The sequence below is a fragment of the Diorhabda sublineata genome, chromosome 10 (assembly GCF_026230105.1).
Source record: "Diorhabda sublineata isolate icDioSubl1.1 chromosome 10, icDioSubl1.1, whole genome shotgun sequence".
Lineage (NCBI taxonomy): Eukaryota > Metazoa > Arthropoda > Insecta > Coleoptera > Chrysomelidae > Diorhabda > Diorhabda sublineata.
In genome coordinates this window covers 13,917,341-13,939,866 of record NC_079483.1, presented here as the reverse complement: position 1 = coordinate 13,939,866, position 22,526 = coordinate 13,917,341, and the positions used below count along the sequence as shown (strand labels likewise).

At 31.5% G+C, this 22,526-nt stretch overlaps 1 protein-coding gene across 2 annotated transcripts in view; it reads right to left on the bottom strand.

Moving 5' to 3' along the window:
* The window catches only part of LOC130449310 (uncharacterized), a 207,252-nt gene extending 184,945 nt beyond the window's left edge, over positions 1–22,307 (bottom strand). The window contains exons 1-2 of one of the 2 annotated variants that reach the window (XM_056787043.1): positions 22,064–22,307; positions 6,910–8,890 (exon numbers count right to left, since the gene is read on the bottom strand). In XM_056787043.1, coding sequence (XP_056643021.1) covers positions 6,910–8,853 — 1,944 coding nt within the window. In that variant the 5' untranslated portion in view covers positions 8,854–8,890; positions 22,064–22,307. Of the gene's footprint in view, positions 1–6,909; positions 8,891–21,817 lie in introns of both variants that reach the window. The other variant, XM_056787045.1, reaches the window with a different exon arrangement.
* Between the last annotated feature and the right edge of the window lie 219 nt (positions 22,308–22,526).

The following is a 22,526-nucleotide window of genomic DNA, read 5'->3' as shown; positions in this document are numbered from 1 at the left end:
TCTCTGCCGTCACCTACTAAAAAATGTCTTGCAAATGGTATTTCCTCAAACTACCTTCTCAAATCATTGTTATTGAATATTGTCAGGTCGTAAACGAGTTACAATGTTACAAATCCGAAGCTAAGCATCAGATGTATTTTGTACGTATAATGCAAATAAGCCTTTTCGGCTCGTAAAAAGTTCTGCGTCTTCGCCGCCTGGTACTTGTATAAGAATTAAGGTGCAATCAATTAATCATTAACAGAAAATTGGCTATTCGATTAATACCGAATTTGATTAAAAAATGTCGCAAACGTGGGCTTAGTAATTCGAAATCGTTCGAAAAAATACTGGTTATTATATATTGCCAAATAGTTTTATCTGTCGATATATTTTTGGTCTTCGCATGAGCTTAATGTACCACGATATCTTTAAAACTTATTAAAAAGACGCCTGGGTCTGCTTGGAATTCAAACGTAGCTTATGTTTGCCTCTGAAGTTTCCCGCTAAAACGAAACATTTCTAACTTTACATTAAAGTTCGAATTAATGGCATATTTACAGTAATTTATTCTGTATAATTTTAGAAACGAAATATTTTGTACGAAAAAGCGATTGTTGTGTAAGCGTTCCTCTGAATTGTTCCTAAATGCCCCTCCACGCGCGAATCGCTCATAACATTACCAACAGTCTACGCTCGCAGGTTCGCACCGAACTCACAGTATAGCTCGCGTTCTTGACGCGTATACACGTCTTGTAATTTTCCCAGTTTTCTTTCACGTTAGCGTATCTCCCAAAAAAGCATTCATTGCTTCGTAAGTAAACCAAATGGGCTGATATATCTCATTGGCACCAGCTCTCGATTGAACAGAGTTCTTAGCTTTCCCCTTGTAGTTCCTATAATTTGACATGAGCGATTGTTTTCTTTTTAAATTCATCTATTGGTATTTTCATCCCAGGACTTACCCATCTAGGAGCCCCCAGACTTAATCGACGAGGCTTAGATTGGGCCAGCGCTGGGAAACTCTGTCCTGGCAAACCAATAATGGCCCAAGCCTGGTTGAAGTCTGGATAACTTAGCCCCGGCCATTCTAGTCAGCTAAGCCTGGCTGAACTCTATAACTTTACCTAGGCCATCCCATATTCACCGAAACCTGGTTGAACTCAGGGTAACAGGACATTGGCCATCCTATAGTCAATCAGGCTTGGCAGAATTCTGAGTAATCCGACCTCGGCCATTCTATAGTCAGCCAGGCTTGGCAGAACTCTTGCGCTAGTATATTATCCATAATTGATATCTTAACATTATGTATTAATTTTTTATGAATAAAAGACAATGAAATTGAAATTTTGACAATATCTTGAAAAGCAAAGTCTATCCTATGCCGACATGTGCTTTTACTTTGGGGGTGAATACCACCTCAACTAGAGAGTAGTAATTTTTTTATTGCAACTAACTGTAGGAATCGATAGGAAAAACTTTCGAAGCACAAGTTACTTTATGAAGTGTTTTCGAAAAATCAATCCTGTTTGACTTATTCGTGAATGAAATTTTGAATATTTATTATAAGAAAAGCATATTGTTTATCGATTCAGATTTTATCGAAAAAACTATATAAATATTAAATTTAGCTTTCAAAGAAAAAAAAGGATGTTGTTTTTTGTTACAGACCTAATACGAACCGAATTATGATTTATTAAAGGTGGAACTTATTTAGTGAACCGAAGAAAACGGTGAATTTTTTGAGATAAATTTATTGAATATTTTTTGAAGTATTTCGAAAAACCACTCAAAAGAGACTTTATAAGACTGTAATACATAAAATAATGGAGTTATGACGAAAATAAGCTAGAATCCCTTCAATTCATACAAAAAAATGTCATGTCTACCATTGATATTGCCAACCTAATTGAGATAAAATGTTATAAATTTGCAATGGATGGTTTAGAACTGCTAAAGGACAAAAATTGGGTTTTTTTAATAAAAATTTTTTTTTTTTTAAATTTTTATAGATATAACCTATTAAAGTTCACAGTAGCATATGACTGGTACCGTTTTGAAGCCCATTTCCCATTTTAAAATATAGGGTTAAATATATTCCGAACATTTTTAGCCTAAAAGATTATAAATTAATATAAAACATAATGAGACCTTCATTTTCATTTTTCACCCCTTACAATAATTTGCACATATTGGCATAGGGTAGATTTTAAAGGATAAATAGAAAATTCATGCAAATTTCTGCGTCTTGATGGAATTCTGAGGTGATACCATGTTTCACTGGACTATAACACGGTTTTGATTGTATTTGTAGTAAAAATCCTGAATATTTTTGTGTTCCTAAAGTGTCTTATTGTTATTCAGACATTAATATTCATCTATGACTGAAAGTGGTTTTGTGAAAGTACAATCAGACAATCTGCCGAAAGTAGATGCATCCATGATGACTGCATATTTTGCATCTAAACGCTGCAAGGTAATTACTATGCATTATGTATTATATCTCATATTTCAGTTAGCTCTACCTACTTACTAAAACATAACCAATAAATAATTTTGAGATATTATTGTCTATATTATATGTCTTGTAATATATATATATATAATATTTTCTCAAGTTTATTATGTCTAAATTCATTTCCGTGAATTTTGACAAAACATTTTTGATTTTTGATAATGAAGTAGATATCGATTTATATAACAATTTCTTTTATGAGATTGTTTATTATAAATCTGAAGGAAAAACTTATGTTGAATCTGCAGTAGGCTATATTCAAGTAAAACGAGGAATATATGTGTGGAGAAAGGTCGAATTATACAATCGAATTACAAAAAAATTTTAGGCTCTAACATATGAAACTGAAGAAACTATTCATTTTGTATAATGTGAAAATTGGCTACACCATCGCAGTTAAGATCCGTCATCGATTGGTACTAGATTAAAATTGATAAAAGCAAAGATATTTTTAGTAAACCTAAGCATAACCTTCTTTCGAAAACTTCAATGCCGATATTTTCTTGTTGGCGGTTAAAAATAATTGTAAAGTGAAGGGTGATGACTGCACATGCATGTGAAAAAGATGCATCGCAGACTTCGGAAGAAAATGATTGTATATTGTGGCATGGCCTGAGATATGGAAGAATCACAACCTCGAAAGAATATGAGACTGCACATTTTACGACTCTAGATGGCTCTTTAACGGAGAACATATTGGGCGCTAGTAAATTGAGGTAATACAAAGAGTATGAACGACAATTGGAATGTCAGGTATTGAAAGAAGTAGAGAAAATGATTGTGACAAGTAACTTTGGTAACTCATTAAAACACACTTAGTTAATTCACCAATTATTAATTCCTGAAAGACATTGTTGAAAACCTTGTCAGACTATAGGTAAAACTAGTAAACACGGAACAATTAAATCTCGGGTAAGAAGAGGCCACATAGTTGGCGATATATCGTAACCAGGACACTAAGTTAAGAAGAAAACAACAAAAGGTAACCGCATTCTAACCTTTCATACATACTAATATGAGATTCCATCATTTTCGGGTATATTAGTGACGATAGCGGTTACAGGGTGTATAGGAAAGCAAGCAGATGTTGTATATTGATGATATATGAAGTTATTTCTAATTTCTTCGGTTCGTAGGTTATTTGGATGAAATAATTAAACTTCGATGAAATGAAATATCACATTCTTATGTTAGATATATATAACTTAACTTTTCGCTCCTTCCTTTGATCATTTTCAAAAGAATAATTAATATTTCAAATAATTAATATTTCAGTTTCACTGACTGGAGTTGGGAAGAAAAAGAAAACAAATGTATTTTCAAATGATTCGAAGATGACCAAGTTTCTACAGCTGTCACCAGCATAGCGGAGTGCAACGAAGATATTTCAGGTATAGATTTTAATTCGGTGACACTTTCCTAATTATAAAAATTTAAATGTTCATTTACTGATAATACAGCAAAAAAGATTCGAGGGAGACAGCCAAAAATGCTTCTCGTTAAAGATTGATTCAAAATTTCTCGCTTGTTTTTAATAAAATAATTAGCGATTTTTGAAAGCATTACGGGCAAGGAGTGGGAAAGAAATTCAGAGATTTGTCTTGATAAAAGAATAAAAAAGTGTCACAGAAAATTTATTATCAACTTATGCAATTGTCTCCCTTAAACTATACACAACAATTCAATGTTGTTCCCACGATTCAGAACATCCTTGGTGAATGTCTGAACCACTATGATAAGTTCCTTTGAGTGATTTTCGAACCGCTTAGCTCAATCAAATACGCTGGAATTTGAGAAGGATTTCGAAGGGTTCTCTAGATAAATGTGGGCGAAGTGACGTAATGTTGGCGGTTTGTAAGTTATACTTAAACTAAGATGTCACACCTCGTATATTTAATATTTAAAAATAATGTTATCATAAACAGTTTCCAAATAGTATTCAGGGTATTTACATAATACCTATTATCATTAGTAAATATTTAAGTAGGTGGGTGAAATTTTCATTATCATCAATATGTAAACATGTGGCTTTCATGAAGAAACATTTTTCGACAAGAATATGGAAGCTTGAAACTTCTTTAAAGAAAAGTAAGTTCACCGAGATTGTAAACAAACACGTTCAAACAGACAAAAACAAACATCATTTTTTATTGTTGGAATTTTAATGAAACACATAAAATATATTAACCTAAAAAGTACAAACACGTGCAATCACGTAGTCGCGTTTTCGATCTCTCTGTAAGAGTTAGAATTTTTTAACTGGTTATCTTAAAAGACTTCCATATCACCCTGAATTACCCTAGGGACGGTATTAAGCCTTTTAAAATATATATAATACGTTTAGTATTGACATTTTTTCCACTGAAATTAATCAGTTTTCTTTAAACCACGAAAAAGATATTTCACAATAAATAATAATAGTATAAAATTAGTATTTATCATATTTGATTGTTGATTGAATGAAATTGAAAATAAAGATAGTTTCAAGTGAACAACAATCAAAACACTTCGGACACTTTCCAATCAACGTTGAAGGTACTCGGTTTTCGAGTTAGATCAAACCCAATTGTTTGCGTTTGGTACAGATGTAGTTCCTATAGGTTGGGCGCTTATCTATGTGAATGTCTAGATATTTGACATAGTCTTGTAGTACATTCTGATCATTTATACTTAATTAACCATTTCTTTTATCAGTTTTGTCCATTATTGAGGTGAAGCTGTAGTACATAAAGGTTTTTGTGTGATACTAACATGACGGCGTCTTCTGCGAATATGGTTGCTAATATGATATATTTGTTCATCAAAATAATAGATAATAGCGAATTTTGAGAGGAGTTAAAGAGTTGGCAATAATTGATAGGTAATATATTGACATTGGTTACGAAATCAGAGATACGATATAACTGAAAAAGAGTCAATATAGTTTAGTATCTAAAATAGAGCAATAAACGACAACTCATATCAATAAATAAATTAGAAATAAGAAAACATTTGAAGTTATTTCTCTCATTTATAAATTTAAAAATTATAAATCATAAAGAAAAAAACAAAGCAATGATGTGACGTATGCAGTAATATGAAAAAATAAATAAGTACGTGAAACGGTTGAAAGAATAAGTGACGGAACTAAAGGATCAATTGAAAAATAGCGAGTTGAAAACATCTGGAAAGAAGAGTGAATCACTAGAGAAATTGAAAGTGGCAATGGAAAACCACTTCATTCCCGTCAAAGTCTACTAATACGGACGAGTAGGTTGAAAAATGATATTTCTGCCAACACGGACAAGGTTTCTGCCGATATCTTACTAATAAAAAAGATTGCCGTTGACACTTAAAATGGAATTTCTTTAAAATAGGATATTGGGAATAATATGACAACGATGGAAAATCACATGGAATAGAATAGCAAAAATTAAGAGCATGCTACTGTTAAGTGCGACCCGCGCCGCATGTATTGATGAAATTTTTTTACTTTAGTATTGTAATAAAAGAGAGCTCTGGGTGCATTGAAATTTATATCCAAAACATGGAAATGGAAAGTTACGAAAACTGAGCAAAAAAATTTAATCACAGCCAATTTAAAAAAATTCTTAAGTAGTGCGGAAGCCAGGTGAAAATTCGGTTAATTATTTTCTTTCGAAAGTTAATTGGTGAGATGCATCAGAGAGTTATTTAATAAAGCCAAGTGAACGTCAGCAGCAGTAGTCTCCCATGCACTAAGAAAGGAAAATAAATTCAGTCATTTCCTCCCAGCTGCAAATTTGTAAGCTGATTGTTATTATATACTGCTGTGATAAAAAAAATCACCTAGCAGTGAAATCGAGGAGAATCTGGTCAACTGATGTAATAGATGCTTCCGCTTAACTCCTACGTAATAACTTCCAAAGTATCAGCTTTTTATTCACATCTACATATAAACTATCATCGATAAAATTTTTATTTGAAAGGAAATCACTAAAAACATAAATTTATTTTCATGTTCGAGGCGCCAACTGACGTAGAATACACTATAGTATAGTCAGCTGATTATTTTGTTTCCTCGACATAGGATTGGCGTTGTAATGTCATAAACAGGGCAAAAAGGTTAAAAGTAGACGATGGATCAGCAATTTTGTCTAAGATGGAACAACCATCCGACAAACCTAACAGACGTACTAAGAAGAGAAGCACTATGTGATGTAACTAATATTGAAAAAATAAAATAGTATTTGTAGACAAAAATAAATAAATTTTAATTACAAGGGAAAGGGTGGACTGAAAAAATCTAATTTCCTGCAGCCGAATCTTGGATTATATCAATATGCCCAACAAAATACAATTTACGTAACAATTATTAGAAATGCGACAATCGAAACGAACGTAGTTGAGTTAAACCGATAAGAATATATTAGAAAATGAATAATGATACAACTTACATTATCTGGTACACTGTTGGAAGAAGATTGTAGAAGAGCTTCTGTAGAAACGGCTGTTGCAGCTGTCTGCGTATGACTAGTAGCAGAAATTCTATACTGCATGCCCGCTATACTGCAGTACCCTTCGTGATGGGTAGATCTAGTAGTACTGTTCACGTAAACACCGGTAATAGTCACGTCAGTATCTTGATTTAAAATAACCGCCACTTTTTTATTCGGGGTCGCACGCACTTCAATCAATTCCGGTTCGTCTTCTTTTTTATCTTCCTCTTCTATTTTAATGTCTTTATCTAAAGCCGCGAAATATTCTTCGGAAGAATGGCTGGAGCAAGAAGAAGTGTCATCGTTTGAATATTTCGATCTGTTGTGTCTTTTTTCCGCGGAATAACTAGCGGCTAAAATCGCGCTCGCGTTTAGACTGGCCATTCTTTTACGAACAACCATGTCTTTCAGATCCATAACTATTTCGTTGCTTCTCCGTTTTCTTTCAACGACTTCTTTTTTTATTTTAACTTTGGGCTGTGACACTTTTTCGGGAGTAGGTGATTTAACGGTGTAATTAACGTCATCTTCCTCATCTGAACTAGTTGTATCGTGCATGTCCCAATGTTTTCCAATAGCTCTCAACCCGGGCACCGATCGCAATATTCTAGTGGGAGGAGGCGAACTATCTTCGCTAAGATCTTCATTTTTAACAACTTGCTCAAGTTTATTGGATTTATTTTTTGATGTATCTCTTTTAGGATTATAAGCTGTTTTATTTGATTCGTCGATTACGTCTAAAATAGTTGCTCTTGTTTCATTCTCGTAAAGACAATGAACTTTTGCTAAAGCGTTTAGGGAAGCGACTCTGTGTCTTTTTGGGCCGTTCCAAAATTTAAAAAGTTTTGTTTTGCAAATTTGATCGTCTGCTCTACTTTTGCTTTTGGAAGATACCCTCTTTTTAATAACCGTTATCTTTGGTTTTGATTTTAATTTTACATATTTTTTCTTCTTTAATGTCTGTTCTCTTTCTTCGACCAGCAATTCAGCTTTTATTTCTTTACTTTCTAAATCGACTTCTTTATTCGACACAGTTTCATTTTTAGTATCTTCAGGTATTTTAGATTGTTCGTTGTCAATTTTTATTTCAGAATTTTCAGTTGATTCAATTACTTCCGGTTTTATAATATTTGCTAAATCTGAAGCCGGATTTTGCACAGGTTTAGCTGGTACTTTTTCTTCAATTGTACCACCAACAACTTTTTTCCGTTTTTTCATTTTATTTGACTTTTTTGAAATTCGACTTTCCTTTGATTTAATTTCCTCATTGACTTGTTTCAATAACTGTTCAATTGTTTGCTGTTTTTTAATTTCATCCTCATCGATTAAAGTTGCAGCTTCTGAAATTTCTTCTGAAGTGTTTGCTTTTAAAGGCAAGTTTTTACTTGGTTTGTTAGGAATACATTTTGCTGATTTTGTCGTAACTACAGATTTTACATTTTTCTTTGGTTTCTCATTTAGATCACGATTCTTCTTAGCTAATTTTGATAAATTTACAAGTTTCACTTTATTTGGAGAAATTGTTTTAGCTGGCGATTTGTCAAACTTCTTTTTACAACTACTCTCGGCACTTAATTTTTTGCAAGTTTTTGCTTGAACTTTGGAATCAAGTTTCACATTTTTCTCTTTCAGTTTTCTTAAATATAGGAGATTATCCTCAGATTTCTTTAAAACTTTCGGAATTTTAGTAACATTTTTCTTAACTGTCAAATCATTTCTCTTATCTAATAAGAAAGGTTTTATGGGTGTTAGTTTTCCTTTGATTACGAAAGATATAGTTTCTGATATAGTATCGCGTATAGGGGTTCGAAGATCAGAAATGTGATTTTTCTTCGAAGCTTGCAGTTTTTTCGTCGTTTTCAATAATTTGATATCCGGTTTGGTTGACACAGAACGCATCATGGATTTCGCTTAGGCTCTTTTACATCTTATCCAACACCTGAAACAAATTTGATATTGAAATTGGATATTTTATAATCTTTTAAATAAATAAAGTCTTTGTGGTAAAATTTTACTACTGACGTTAAAATTGTTCACTTCCAATACATACAGGGATTCCTAAGCTTAAAATACGAAGAGTTGAACCAAAATTTTCAAATCAAAATATTGAATATTTTCTTATCATACTTGGTTATGTATTTGAGCATACCAAGGAAGTACAAGCGGTAATTTGTTTCTTTTCTACATTCTACGCTACTGCTGAAGTTGTAGCCGTAGTAAAATTTTATGATTATTCAATATATTTTACGTGGAAAACACACTATTGCTCCGTGTTTATTTAGGCAAGATTTAACATGAGGTTGCAAGCTACATGTATTTAACTTTGAATTTATATAAGGTTACGTTTTATATTAGGATTCATTTGAAATCATAAGATTGCATTTAATGAATGAATTAAACATTGTAGGTTGCTGTTTAAGATCTAATATAAATTGAAATACTTCGAAACATAACAACCCTAGTTTTCGATTCGGTGCGGTGCAAGTTTCCACTCTTTAGATTTTGGTAGAACGCGGAAGAAACATTTACTACTGAAACACCGTAAAAATTTTTTGAAAAATCGTTTTTCGAAACATACGATGGCTAAAATTACTAATCAGTGTGTGTACTCAAATTATAACACAATTTGAGTGATTTACTCAAACAATTGAGAAAATTTACTAAGACTAGGTGTAATTTTACCAATTTAGAACAAAAATCTTACTTGAAAAGTAATTATACACAACTGTTTATTATTTTTCAATAATAATGTATGAATATGGAAAAAAAATGTTTTATTATAGAATTACAAGGAAAAATTGTGATGGAAACATTTGGTAGATGGCGCTAGCTTCGCCGTTTGCATTTATCTTTGAGTAAGTTTCTATTTAAAAGAAGACGGGGATTTTATGTAAAAATTAAACCTGAAATAAATCACAAGTGAAAGCTTGTAAGAAACAGATAGTTTGTTGTATAGTGAATAAAAAAAATAATTTTGTTTTTCAAACTAAGCTCAAGTTAATCGACCCGGGCCCACTTAGGAAATCAAAATCAGCTCGAACCCTTTTAAATGTAATATATTGGTTTCAAATGAAATATAAATTATAAGTAACAATAAATTCAAATCTTATTTTATGAACGATATAAAATTTTTATTGAATATACTTTCTGGAATTAGCTGCGGCAAAATTTTTAATTATCTTATCCAAATTCATACTCTGTATTATATCATTTTAAATGCACAGCCTTGTTAATTACGACAAACGATCATATCTGATTCAACGATCCAATTAAGTAAATTCAATGGTATTAATAAATTATTTGTATTATTAATCAATTCAGGGTGAAATTTGATAAGAGGCATGAATTGCTTTAATTCACAAAATAATTCAAGTAGTAGATCATTCGAATATATTTCTACTAGAGATACGAATTCATCTATTACATTTTGAATGAATGGCATATAAAATTTATTATTATTTTAGAGTATATAATTATTTTATAGAGTGAAAAATTACACTAATTCAATCATTTCATTTAAATTTTCAAACAATTTTTAGAAAAAATGCAAATTTGGCTGTAGATCTAATATTGCTTCTAAAATAAATGATCAAACTAGTAATTTTGCGGGGCCCCTACGTGCTCGGGGCCTAGTCCCCGCTAGACTCTCCTAAATCCGACGCCGAGTAAATTTGGTGAGTATCCTTTTAATAAATATTTGATTAAAATTACAAAATTATATAGTAAAATTGCTAATCAAATTTTCTAGTACCCCTTGGTAAATTTTATAAAATGTTTGTAATTTTCTCAATCTGAATTGAATCATGTTGTTTAGTAAATTTACTAAATTGTTGTGCGTTGAAACTTCCTACACAATTTTGATAAGATTACCAAAGAAATTTTTGCAGTACATCGCAGTGTAACACTCCAAGTAGGTGTTTACTAAAACATTGCAGTTGAATGAATTCTAATTGTATGAATTTTTCGACAAAGATTTCGATAAAAGGATGGATTTTGTGAAAAAATGACGGTTTTTATAATTGTTGAGCAGAATATTTTGCTCGAGATTTGCTTTACTAATGAGTGTACGTTTTTTCTTAATAATCACAATTTTTGCGACCGGAGGAAAGCAAATCTACTTTTTAAAGAAAGACATACATAGTATCCAAAGAAAATATAGTTCTTCCAAGATTAATTATTGAAGATTATAAAAACCCTTGCCGACAATTTTGTTTGATCTACCATAGGCGTAGATACCTTATTTTAAAAAGTTATTATTTTTATAAAAACTTTTAAAAATATGTATATATTGCGTGAGAAAGTATTCGTTGGAAGACAATGGAATCATTATAAATTGGATGGAATTATACGCCGTTATTTAGACAGATGCACTTAAATGTAGTCCTACTTGGAACTTGAAAAAAATCATTATTATACCTCGTTAACTTTCTACAACTGAATATTAAATCATAAAACGTAAACATACGCGTAAAATGTACCTGCCTGTAAGAGCGTTTGGTTTAAGCAGAGTACCAGACATGAACTGAACCCTTTTTATACCCCATTCGTCTATTAGAACTTCGGTAGTCCGTACTAGCCTTGACAATTCGGTTATTGCCATCCGTTTATTCAGTGTTTTTAAAACCACATGCTGAGAAATCTTGACGCAATTTTTCTGAACTGGTATAATTATATTCTGGACAATCTGCTACCTTTTGCTGTATTACTGCTAATGTCGCAACCCTTATATAAACTATAAATTGTCCTACGTATCAAATATTAAGTAGCTTTGTCAACTGATTTCAATTTTTCTTTACATGTTTTTCGGTTCTGTGATGATTCACAGCAACCCCTTTCGTGACTACTCTATAAATGGAAAATTTTAGTTAGTTAGTTAGTTAATTCCGCAATTCTTATTATGATTGCATTATCAGATTGTTGAATATTGTCAATAACTTGCTGTGTTTGTATATCTAAATCTTTATTATTAAATTCATACCTGTCTTTATTCTCACTACACTGTGCAATTTCATTGTCTTTATTTGCCCATGGTCTAAAGAACGCCATTTTTTATTTATTTAAAGAAATTTATGAATTAAATTAATCTCACCAAGCCACGCAGACTCTCTCGCAGAAATATATATAATATATATCAAAGGCTAGAAATTTTACTGCGGATGTTTGTAAGAATAAAATAAATGACGAGAAAATAAATGTCACTGTTCTAAAACGTGGGGGTGCTCAATATTAATCGCTATAGTGTTTTACTAGATTATTCCGAAATGCGGAATTAATTTTAGAAGACAAATGTCGTACAAAGCATCCCACGCATTTAGAACAGTGACATTAATTTTCTCGCCAGTCATTTAATTCTTGTATCAACATATTTGACTTTTTAGTTTGGTGAACTACGAGGCATATTTTTTAAGTACCGTTTTGGAATTAAAAAAAGAAGTGCAAAGGTATCGCAATAATTTTATTTTTACATGAAAGCCTGTACCCTAATCTACTTTTCTAGATAATTTCCGTGAATATTGAGGCACTTGTCATAACGTGGCACCAGTTTTTGAATACCCTCCTCATAAAATTCTGCCGCCTGACTTGTTAACTACTGTATCACAACTGTTTTGTTTTCGTTATAGTCTTGAAGACGCTGACCGCCCAGGTGTTTCTTCAAGTGCAGGAACAAATGGTAGTCGCTGGGCGCCAGATCAGGATGATCTGGAGTTTCCAATTGAAAAGATTTGATGAGATCTTTGGTCCGATTAGCCACATGTGGACGGGCATTGTCATGCATCAAAACTGGACTTGTCGTCACCAACATAGAAGGCAGAAGACGAAACATTTCTCACCACGACAATGCTAGTTCACATCCTTTCGAACAAAAACGTTTTTCAATAGTTAAAACATCGAATTGATGTGTCCTCCACCGAACAGTCCCTATTTGGGACCCAATGGTTTCTTCTCATTCCCGCAAATGAATAATTAATTGCGGTATCAACGTTTTTATACATCTGAAGAAGCGGTTCATGCGCTGAAATTACATGTTTTGGAGGTAGGTACGTCAATCGGAATGGGAAAAATGCTTTGACAATTGGTTTAAATGCATGCTAAGTCTATTGATATTGTTGGAGAATATTTTGGCAAACAATAAAGCCATATCCAATTATAACTATTTGTTTCTATTTGTTCATCTGAAAACTTAAGTAGCAACCCTCGTAGTCAAGAGAAAAGTTCAAACACAACATCTTCATAATCTTCACTTTTTTATTTTCCAAAACCTCTTCGACAACCTTTTTGAATGACTTTTAAGCATATTTTCGATTGGCAGATAGAATACTTTCATAGTGAGGATCTTTCATAACTTTTCAAATACCGGAGTAGAATGTTTTTTTTGATCTACCTTATATTTGATGTTCATTTTTCCCGGAATATACATAAAATAATGTTCTGAATCACAAACAAAGGAACCAATAGTAAGTATTTGGCAAAACCACCTTATAACACAAATAGGACACTGACGAATTTGAGGTCACTACACCCCTTTCATTGATGTTTTTCATACTTTATTAATTTCATTAACATACATTAATTCACAGCTCTCTTAACAATTTATCGCGTGCCCTATTGACTTAAACGTTTTCTCATTTCCATTGAAGAACAAAAGAGCTCTCAAACTGTACGTCGAAAAATCAATTGATAAGCGTCACACTGTTTTATTATAGTTCTGCTTCACTGCTTCAAAAGCCCAGAGATATCAGTACAATGAAAGTATTCCCCTTCTATTTTCAAAAATTCGTGTAAACCTCACTTTAGTTTCTGATCAAGATAACTTACGTATTAACAAATTCCACTCTTGTAATCGAGTTCTGCTTTTGATCTTGATAATTTTAAATCATCATTTAATTCAGTTTAATTAAATGTGGAGTACTTTCATGAACAGATGAATCGTCCGATTTATTACAAAGGATTTTACTTCAAAGTAACTTTCATTATAATCTTTCAATATATTTCACTGGAATTACCACAGCAAATTGCATGAAGATATTTTGAATGTAAAATTAATTTAGTACTGGACAGAGTATCCGCATATATACAATACTTGCCTTGTAGGCCCCCAATGTCTTCCTGACATAAAAGTGACATTTCCATGATTGCTAGGTTCTCTCCATAACATTGGTGAACTAATGTATGCGTTATATCTAGCTGACCATGTTAGTAAAACACTTTTTATCTTGATTCCCATAGGAAATCCAAAATAAAAAGGATGTGCACTTTTTAAAAATCTACGATGAACTATTCACGAAGATAACAAAACAGATCAGAGCTTTGTTTGCATTTTCTACTCGACACTTCAATTAATTTCGAAATGAGATATTTGGGGAGGAAATAAAGAGTGTAAACTAGTGTTTTTTATTGTGTTTTCTCATGAATTATGTTGCAATCTAATCGTTTCATCTAACAAATTAATTTTTAGGAATTTTTAGCTCCTATTTGTATACCGTCTAAGGACTTTAAGCAGCTAAGTGCTACTATCTAATCTTTTCCACCAACAAACAGCAGAGAAACATATCAATCAACAGTATAGGCTTGTAACTCTAGTCCGTGTAGTAATTCTTGTAATATATAACAAGTGGGGATTGGATCTCCCACCCTTATATATAGGAGGGGATCTCACTAAATCAGGGTAGTCGTAAATACGAGAGTATGTAACCAGTCGTAGTTCGTTAGAAACATAGATCAATAAACAAATTATAAACTAAATACTGTCCTTATCATTTTAAGAAATCGGCCCTTGGAATAGAAACAACAGTCCATGTCCAACTCAGCATGACAATATCCAATCGAATTTTTTTTATTAATTTGTCTTCATCTTGCGATAATGAATTTTGATTAGATACAAACCTGGTGTTTTTGACAAAGATAGTAGGACGAATTAATAGAATTATTGTATTTTTATCTTGATAAGTGTGCGAAATTTCAAAGTAATCCGACGTTTTAAAGCGGGGAAAATCTAGTTCTAAGATTCCGTAACATAGATAGACACATACATACATCGAAGCTATAAAAAGCGTGATAAAAATAGCACACCACTTACTTTGTATAAGGTCTTTGATGCTTTTTCTAGACTCTGAGTAACAGAGGAAATAATAATCCAAATTTACTTTTTTTCTTATATAGATTACAAGTTTCTGATTTCACAAATGAGCTTTTGATAGCTACTATAACTTATCAACATTCCTTATGGGTCTTCAATCACTTCATATACTTTAATAATCCGCTTTTTATTAATATGCCTATATTAGCTTCGTAAGTATGGAAGTATTTATCTATCTATGCAACATCCAGAACTTGTTTAGAAGCTGTAATTAGAGCGAGGAGAGGCAACACACGCTATTAGAAATTCATTGGCTGGGTTTAGTTTATGCACCGTTCATTTTTTTGTATAGATGTACAATTTTTTTGATATTTTCTATGTATTGGTAAATCAAACTTTTTGTCCTCTGTAGATTAAACTGATATAAAATAAATGTTGCAAAAAGCGTTTCTATTCGTGTTTTAATTCGTAATAATAATGGAATTCGAAAAACAGGCAACACATTTAAAATATTTAAAAAATAATGAGTAATGCGATAATTTTTGCGGGGTGTATATAATTAAAATGAAAAGTAGAATATATTTCTTAATACTCGTATAAGAAAAAGACCGACCAGAAAATCACTGATTCAAAAGCATTGGATGCTTCGTACATTAAAATTTACTTTTCACTTTTTAGTCTGTAAACATATTTTAGAGTTTATTTCAAAAAGGTCGAACTCTTGTATTGACCTTAATTGTATTGTGTATTAGATTAAATTCATTCACAATTTGTTTCTAAACAATATGTAAATTTTAGGAAAACTACAGAATATAGAATTGTTGAGTATTTTCAACCTCGATTGTCTACTTTGTGTAACTAATTGAAAACCAGTATCATATAACATGTATTATAAATAGGATAAAAGGTATATGAAAGTTGGTGGAGTTAATTAAAAGATAACAGTTAACATTCGTAGATGGCATTACATATTTAACACTCCTAGTAAACTGTTTACCTTCAGGGTCTGAAGACGATAACTTGGTTATCAAAACGCACGTCAGACAGTGTAATTGTGAGTGTTGGTGTAGTGGTAATGTAAACAGTGTGTTCAGTATAAATATCACCAACGGTTCCAGAAATTCCAACTTAATAGAGGACATAACGTAACTAGAACTAGTAATTAATACATTCTCTGTACCAATTTAGACTAAACTATTTGGCTCTATTGGTTTTTCAGGATATTCAAAAGTTGTGAAGTGGAAGTAGGACACGACTTTTTAACGTCCCTGTCTAATTTGTCCCACAAGAACTCGATTGGGTTGAGGTCGGTCGACTGAGACTGCCAAATCATTAGTCATTTAGTACATTCGTCGTTTCTAATCGATTAAAATACTATTTGCACAGTTTCAAGCACTGCTTGAGATCGTTGTTATGTTGGAGATTAGATTTTTTGCAATTTTTCTAGTGCTTCGTTTCGGGTGTACACCCATTTCATTTAAAATTGCTATCCGGAAACGACCAGTGTTGGTTGAAATTCTTTTTAACATTCCAGTTTCGGATAAGCGATTGTGAATACGTGCAAATACGGAAATGATAAGGCGTTATTCGTTGCGGATATTTTTCAGCATAAAGACTTCTAGCTTATCGAGAATTACCATTTGCCATACCATACACAAAATGCATGTCGGCCATTTCAGCAATTGTATACATGCTACAATACATAAATAATGCAAAAATAACAACGTGCAAACTCACAAGTGGATCCCGATTTGTAACTATCAACATCAGCCTACTACAATTTGAATAAATATTATTATTTCATTTCATAAAACTCTACCTTAAAAAAAAGCGGATAATGTAACAGAAAAATTGAAAAAATACCCGTGGTTAGTCCTTTGCGAGTGCCCAGAATATCAAATTTCTAGCATTACTGAAATTTTACAAAAAAAAAATAAACTTAATCTCAATCACCACCTTTTCACATGAATTTAAAAACACGCTGTATTTTTGTATTCAAAAATAATTTATAACTATGTCTTATCTTTATATGTTTCGGTGTATAGTGCCAAATCGAGATAGTGAGGTTAGTCAGACTAGCATGATGATAAATCGAAATAAAGAGTTCCAACCTGTGGTTAACATCACAACCTACGACAACTATTACAGATAACTCTGGACTTAAACATTAACTGAACGTTAAACTAGGATTTGAATTATTTCTTAGTAAATATCTAGAGCACATAAAAGTACAATGCAAATGGATGAAACTTTCATTGTTAAACTAATGGAAAGAATTGTATTAACAAAAGGCAATTGTGTCTCATACACGGGAAAAAATTTTATAAAAAGCATCTGTCGTGGGAAAATCTAACTAGTCAAGAGTTCTACGCATAATGCCAGGTGCAAGTATTTCAAATATCATGCTATATATATATCATTCTACAGATACGTATAAGTCAACTTCTTATACATTGGGGCATCAATAAGATATAAAGATTTATTCGGTTTGATGATGCAAATACACGTGAAGCACGTAAAACAGGGCAGGCGGCGCCAATCTACGATATATAAGCAGTGTTGAATACCAATTCATCTGTTCTTCATCTACTTTTCTACATAACTTCCGTGAATATTGAGGCACTTGTCATAACGTGGCACCAGTTTTTGAATACTCTCTTCATAAAATTCTGCCGTCTGACTTGTTATCCACTGTATCACAACTATTTTGATTTCGTTATCGTCTTGAAGACGCTGACCGCCCAGGTGTTTCTTCAAGTGCAGGAGCAAATGGTAGTCGCTGGGCGCCAGATCAGAGCTGTAGGGAGGATGATATAGAGTTGCCCATTGAAAATATTTGATGAGATCTTTGGTCCGATTAGCCACATGCAGCAAAACGATACCCTTACTCAACTTGCCACGTCTTTTGTTCTGGATTGCACGACGCAGATTGTTAAATGTCTCACAATAAGACGCTGCATTGATTGTCTCATTACGAAGCCGAAACTCCACTAGCAATACTCCTTTTCTGTCCCAAAAGGGGCGGAAATTGTCCTTAAACTTCATTTTTTTGGGTGATGATGAACGGTACAACAATCTGTTTTTAATTTTAAGTACTTTGAAGAATTCGAAATCACCAGCAAAATAGAGAAGTAGAATATGCATGTCAAAAGAAAAACAAAATACTTATTGAAAATGAAAATATCTTAAAATACATAATCGAAGTAATTATAAAGGTATTTGTCATCATGTCACACGAGTTTGTTTTCATTCTTTTAGAATATACGAGAACTGCTCAAAAATGAAATGCGAAAGTTGCAGGCAGTATTCATATATATGGGGAATGCCCTTCTCGGTTTATTGTTAGAGTTGATGCAAATGGCAAATACAAATTGGTGAAATATTGAAGAAATATATTTTTGTTTATTATTTTATACCTAATTAATAATTAGGGTCAGTTAAAATGACAATTAATGAAACACATTTGGAACATAACAACGAATTAAGGAGTGAGGGTTCTTCATATTAGACTAAAAAGATCAATGAAGGCGGAAACTTTACTACTACAATGCATTGACCAAGATTATGATTGAAGAAGAAAAACCCAGAAGATTACTTGGTACGTGGCATACTATTAAGAATTGGAATATACAGAGGAACGTGGACACACAAAATCACAGGGATCAATACCAATATGGCAAAAGAAAATATGAATGAGCTTGTAAAGTATGATACATTAAGTGGAAAACGTAATTTTAGGTATTTAGCTCATTACATCAGATACAAATCAAAAACATAATTTAATATGTTATGTTGTTAAATGTACTGGAAGAAACTATAGAGGGAAAGATGTGGATGGAGATTATTGATACTGAAAAACCAAATAGCAAAACTTACCACAGGAAAGTTACTATGGAAATTCAGAACACATCAGAAGATATTAAGGATGACAAATAAATAATTAAGATGGGTTGTTGCACCAAAATTTGTGATCTAGAGTGTCGAACAGGGTATGATAATGTACCGAAAAAGAAGATTTAAGAATAGATGAGCCTTTGAAAATTTTAATTCATTAACAAGATGATGTTAAACATTTCAAGAAGAACGGGACCATAACCCATCACTTCTCATAAAAAGAACCGAAAAGTAATCATGAAAAAAATGGTTTTAATTTTTTATTAATTTATTCATATACTTTGTGTTTGTAGAAATTGAAGATTTGAATATTTAGAAATGTGCAAGCCGAATATTTTAATCATTTTATCAAGCATATTGAAAATTTTTATTGGTAATAAAATCTAACCAATAAAAAAGAGAAATAAATAACTAAACATATTACCCAAATAAAAAACTAGATTGCAAGGGTTGTAATATATATTTTTTAATTATTACATAATTAATATAATAGTTTTTTAAAATTCAAATAGTATAAAAATGCCAAAACAATACTCAACAAGTGTTAATTAATTTTTTAAACACGCCAGTTGAGTGTGTAAATTTTTAATGTGAATTAATTACAATTTTGTTCTATTTTCAGTCTTCCATCAACCTCATACAGCATTCAGGATAAATTAATTTTTATTATTATTCATTTAAATGAAAAATGCTGCAACAGTTAAAGAACAAGAAGTAATAACCACCAATAATAGAGTTGTTGCCTGTAAAAACCATTGAGGAAAAAGAAAGATCACATGATAAGAGCATATTATACACTTTCCTGGGAACTCCCATATCTACAATCTCCACAAAATCAAGATCATCTTCATATATGCATCTGCAACTTTTACTGCTGCCATTTTTGGAATTCTTCAAGCACAGTAAACCAAAAAAATGTCTTGTTACTTATGAGAGCAGAGACAATAATATTGTGTAATACCTATAGTGATAATTCTTGTTTCCGCTGTGTTTTTCATTACAAAATTACCTGAATTATAGGTTAGAAACTGTTTAACTAAACCCCCCTAATTGTGGTGGTTTAAAGACTTTAAACTCAGTTAACACACAGTGTAATTCAAAAAACCGAAAAGCCAGTGTTAAAATTAGAACCATTGTTAAACTTACTGTGCAAGTAGCCATAAGGTAGTGTTAAAATTTAAACCATTGTTAACCTTATAGTGCAAGTGGCTGTTATATCAACAATGTCTGTATTGTCTCGAAATAAATATTTAGGCATTTTCCGGGGGGGGGGGAAGGGGAATTCAACCTTTTTTCAGTATATCAGTAAATAATCAAAATTAGTTTGAATTTTTTAGAATAAATGGTTTCAAAAATCCTATTAGTAGTGGTACTGGAAGAATTGTACTCAATCTATATTCCATGTTTTTCTCTAAATACTCATTTCCTGATGGTAGCTCTAGTTATAATTTAATTAAATACTATAAATCTGATGGATAATCAGTAGCTCCAAATATGGAATATTTACTTTAGAGAAATGTTGAAGCAACTGAAAACATCTCAAACTTAGATTGATGATAGACATATATTATCATTTGAACCATTAACTTACCCTTATATTCTGGTGGCACTCTAGAATAAAACAGTTTAGTTATTTAGAGTAGTAATTATGAACTTACAGTTATTCTGCATTATACAAACCTTTCAAGAAAAAATGTGTATTATGAGATTGAATTACCAGAAGAATTATTGGTTTTGAAAATAATGAGCATCATTTATAGAATATATTTAGAATAATCAATAACTTGCAATAAATTAATTTTCTTAAATCAACTTTATTAAAAATAAATGCAAAGTCAAAAAATGTCCATGATATATTTCTAATTATGGAAACTATCCTATCCTATCCACAGCAAAATAGTTCAGGCTGCACACTGGATCGACTCATACAATATTTTGAATTAGTTTCTTCTTTTATTAAAAAATTTTGATAACTATTGATAATGTCTCACATTAGTTTGTTACTGGCTTTATTATTGAGTTCTTTATTAAATTAAATAGTAGTTCATTATGGTAAGTCACATTGATATGATATTCTTATTATATTATCAAAGACAATCTAGGCTTCTAAGTAAGGTGTCATCACATTACAGGAAGACACTAAAAGAGATAATATAAGGGAAAATTGAAATAATCATAGAAAACTTGAAATATAAAGAGAATATCACAATCAATTAGAGGGTAAAATAATTAACGACACAGAAATCTATCAAGTGGTTCTATGTATGAATTTCTACAGTTTCGAAACTATGAATGTGGCATATCTAGAAGTCACTTTTGATTAATAATATGAGAAAAGTATAAATTAAAAATTTAGAACCATAAAATAAAAAAATTGTAGATATTATTTCATAACAAAATAATTGGTTGGGACAATTATTTTAGATATTACTAGGTCATAGCAATCTGTATTTATTTAATTCAATTTGTTTTAGTTACATTCTACTAAATATACTAAATCATTGTGTTATGAAGAAAAGAAATTTTTATTGGCCTAATACAGGAAAATGGGTTGAGAATGTAAGTACCTAATTGTGGAATATTGAGCAGAATCATTCTACATACTTAATTAAAAATGTTTCATCAACAAAAAAGTATTTTTAAATGTTGACAAGGGGTTACATACACAATTTGTTTCAAATTCTCATTGTCTTCAATTACACAATGAGTAACTAGATGTTGCCAACACGATAAAAAATGTGAAAATTCTTCAAGTAAATATTGTTGTACACAAAGTACCTACTCATTTCCTTAAATGGTCATCTGTTTTTTTAATCATATAGTACTTTTATAAAAAAGACTGTTTTATATGATTTATGTAGCAGTAAAATCTATCAAATTGTTACAATGTCATACCTTTAGAGAACATACATTGTTTTATTACACATCTAACATCCTTCCATCTTAGTTATTTGATTGGCATAGATGTATTTTGTAAACAAAAAGATTACACATTCCACTGTTCACGTATATCTTGGTTATAGAATACATTAAAATAATAATAATCAGAATATGTTCAATATTTTCTGAATATTGAAAACAATACTAAGTAGAGACTATATAGTGGGTATTGTTTACATTTTAGAATCTACATGTACATACCACTTTCACATGCACTTTCATTACATTAACACAAACTTCCAGATGATTAATTGAATTGACTGAAGCGTATTCACAATAATGTATCTAAAAGTTTTTCATATACTCGAAATTAAGCACGTATCGAAATAAAATCTCCCCGCCCTACATACGTACTAAACACTTCATAAGAAACAATTCGTTCGTTTGTATTCCACATACATTCGTTCGTTAGCTGATCACTGCTGTCATCTGATTTCAATAGTATGAATCGAATGACAGCAATCACCTAAGGTCTCAGCTGTCTGAAACAGTGTTGCCATGATAATTATAATTGTAATAAATCCTACAAAGCTGAAATATGAATACATAGGCTGATCAAATCTACAATATGTGGAATATTTTTTTGTGACAATATTTGATAAACATTTCGGTGACATTTATTATGATAATCTCACACTAAATATAACAAAATTCGATTGATTTG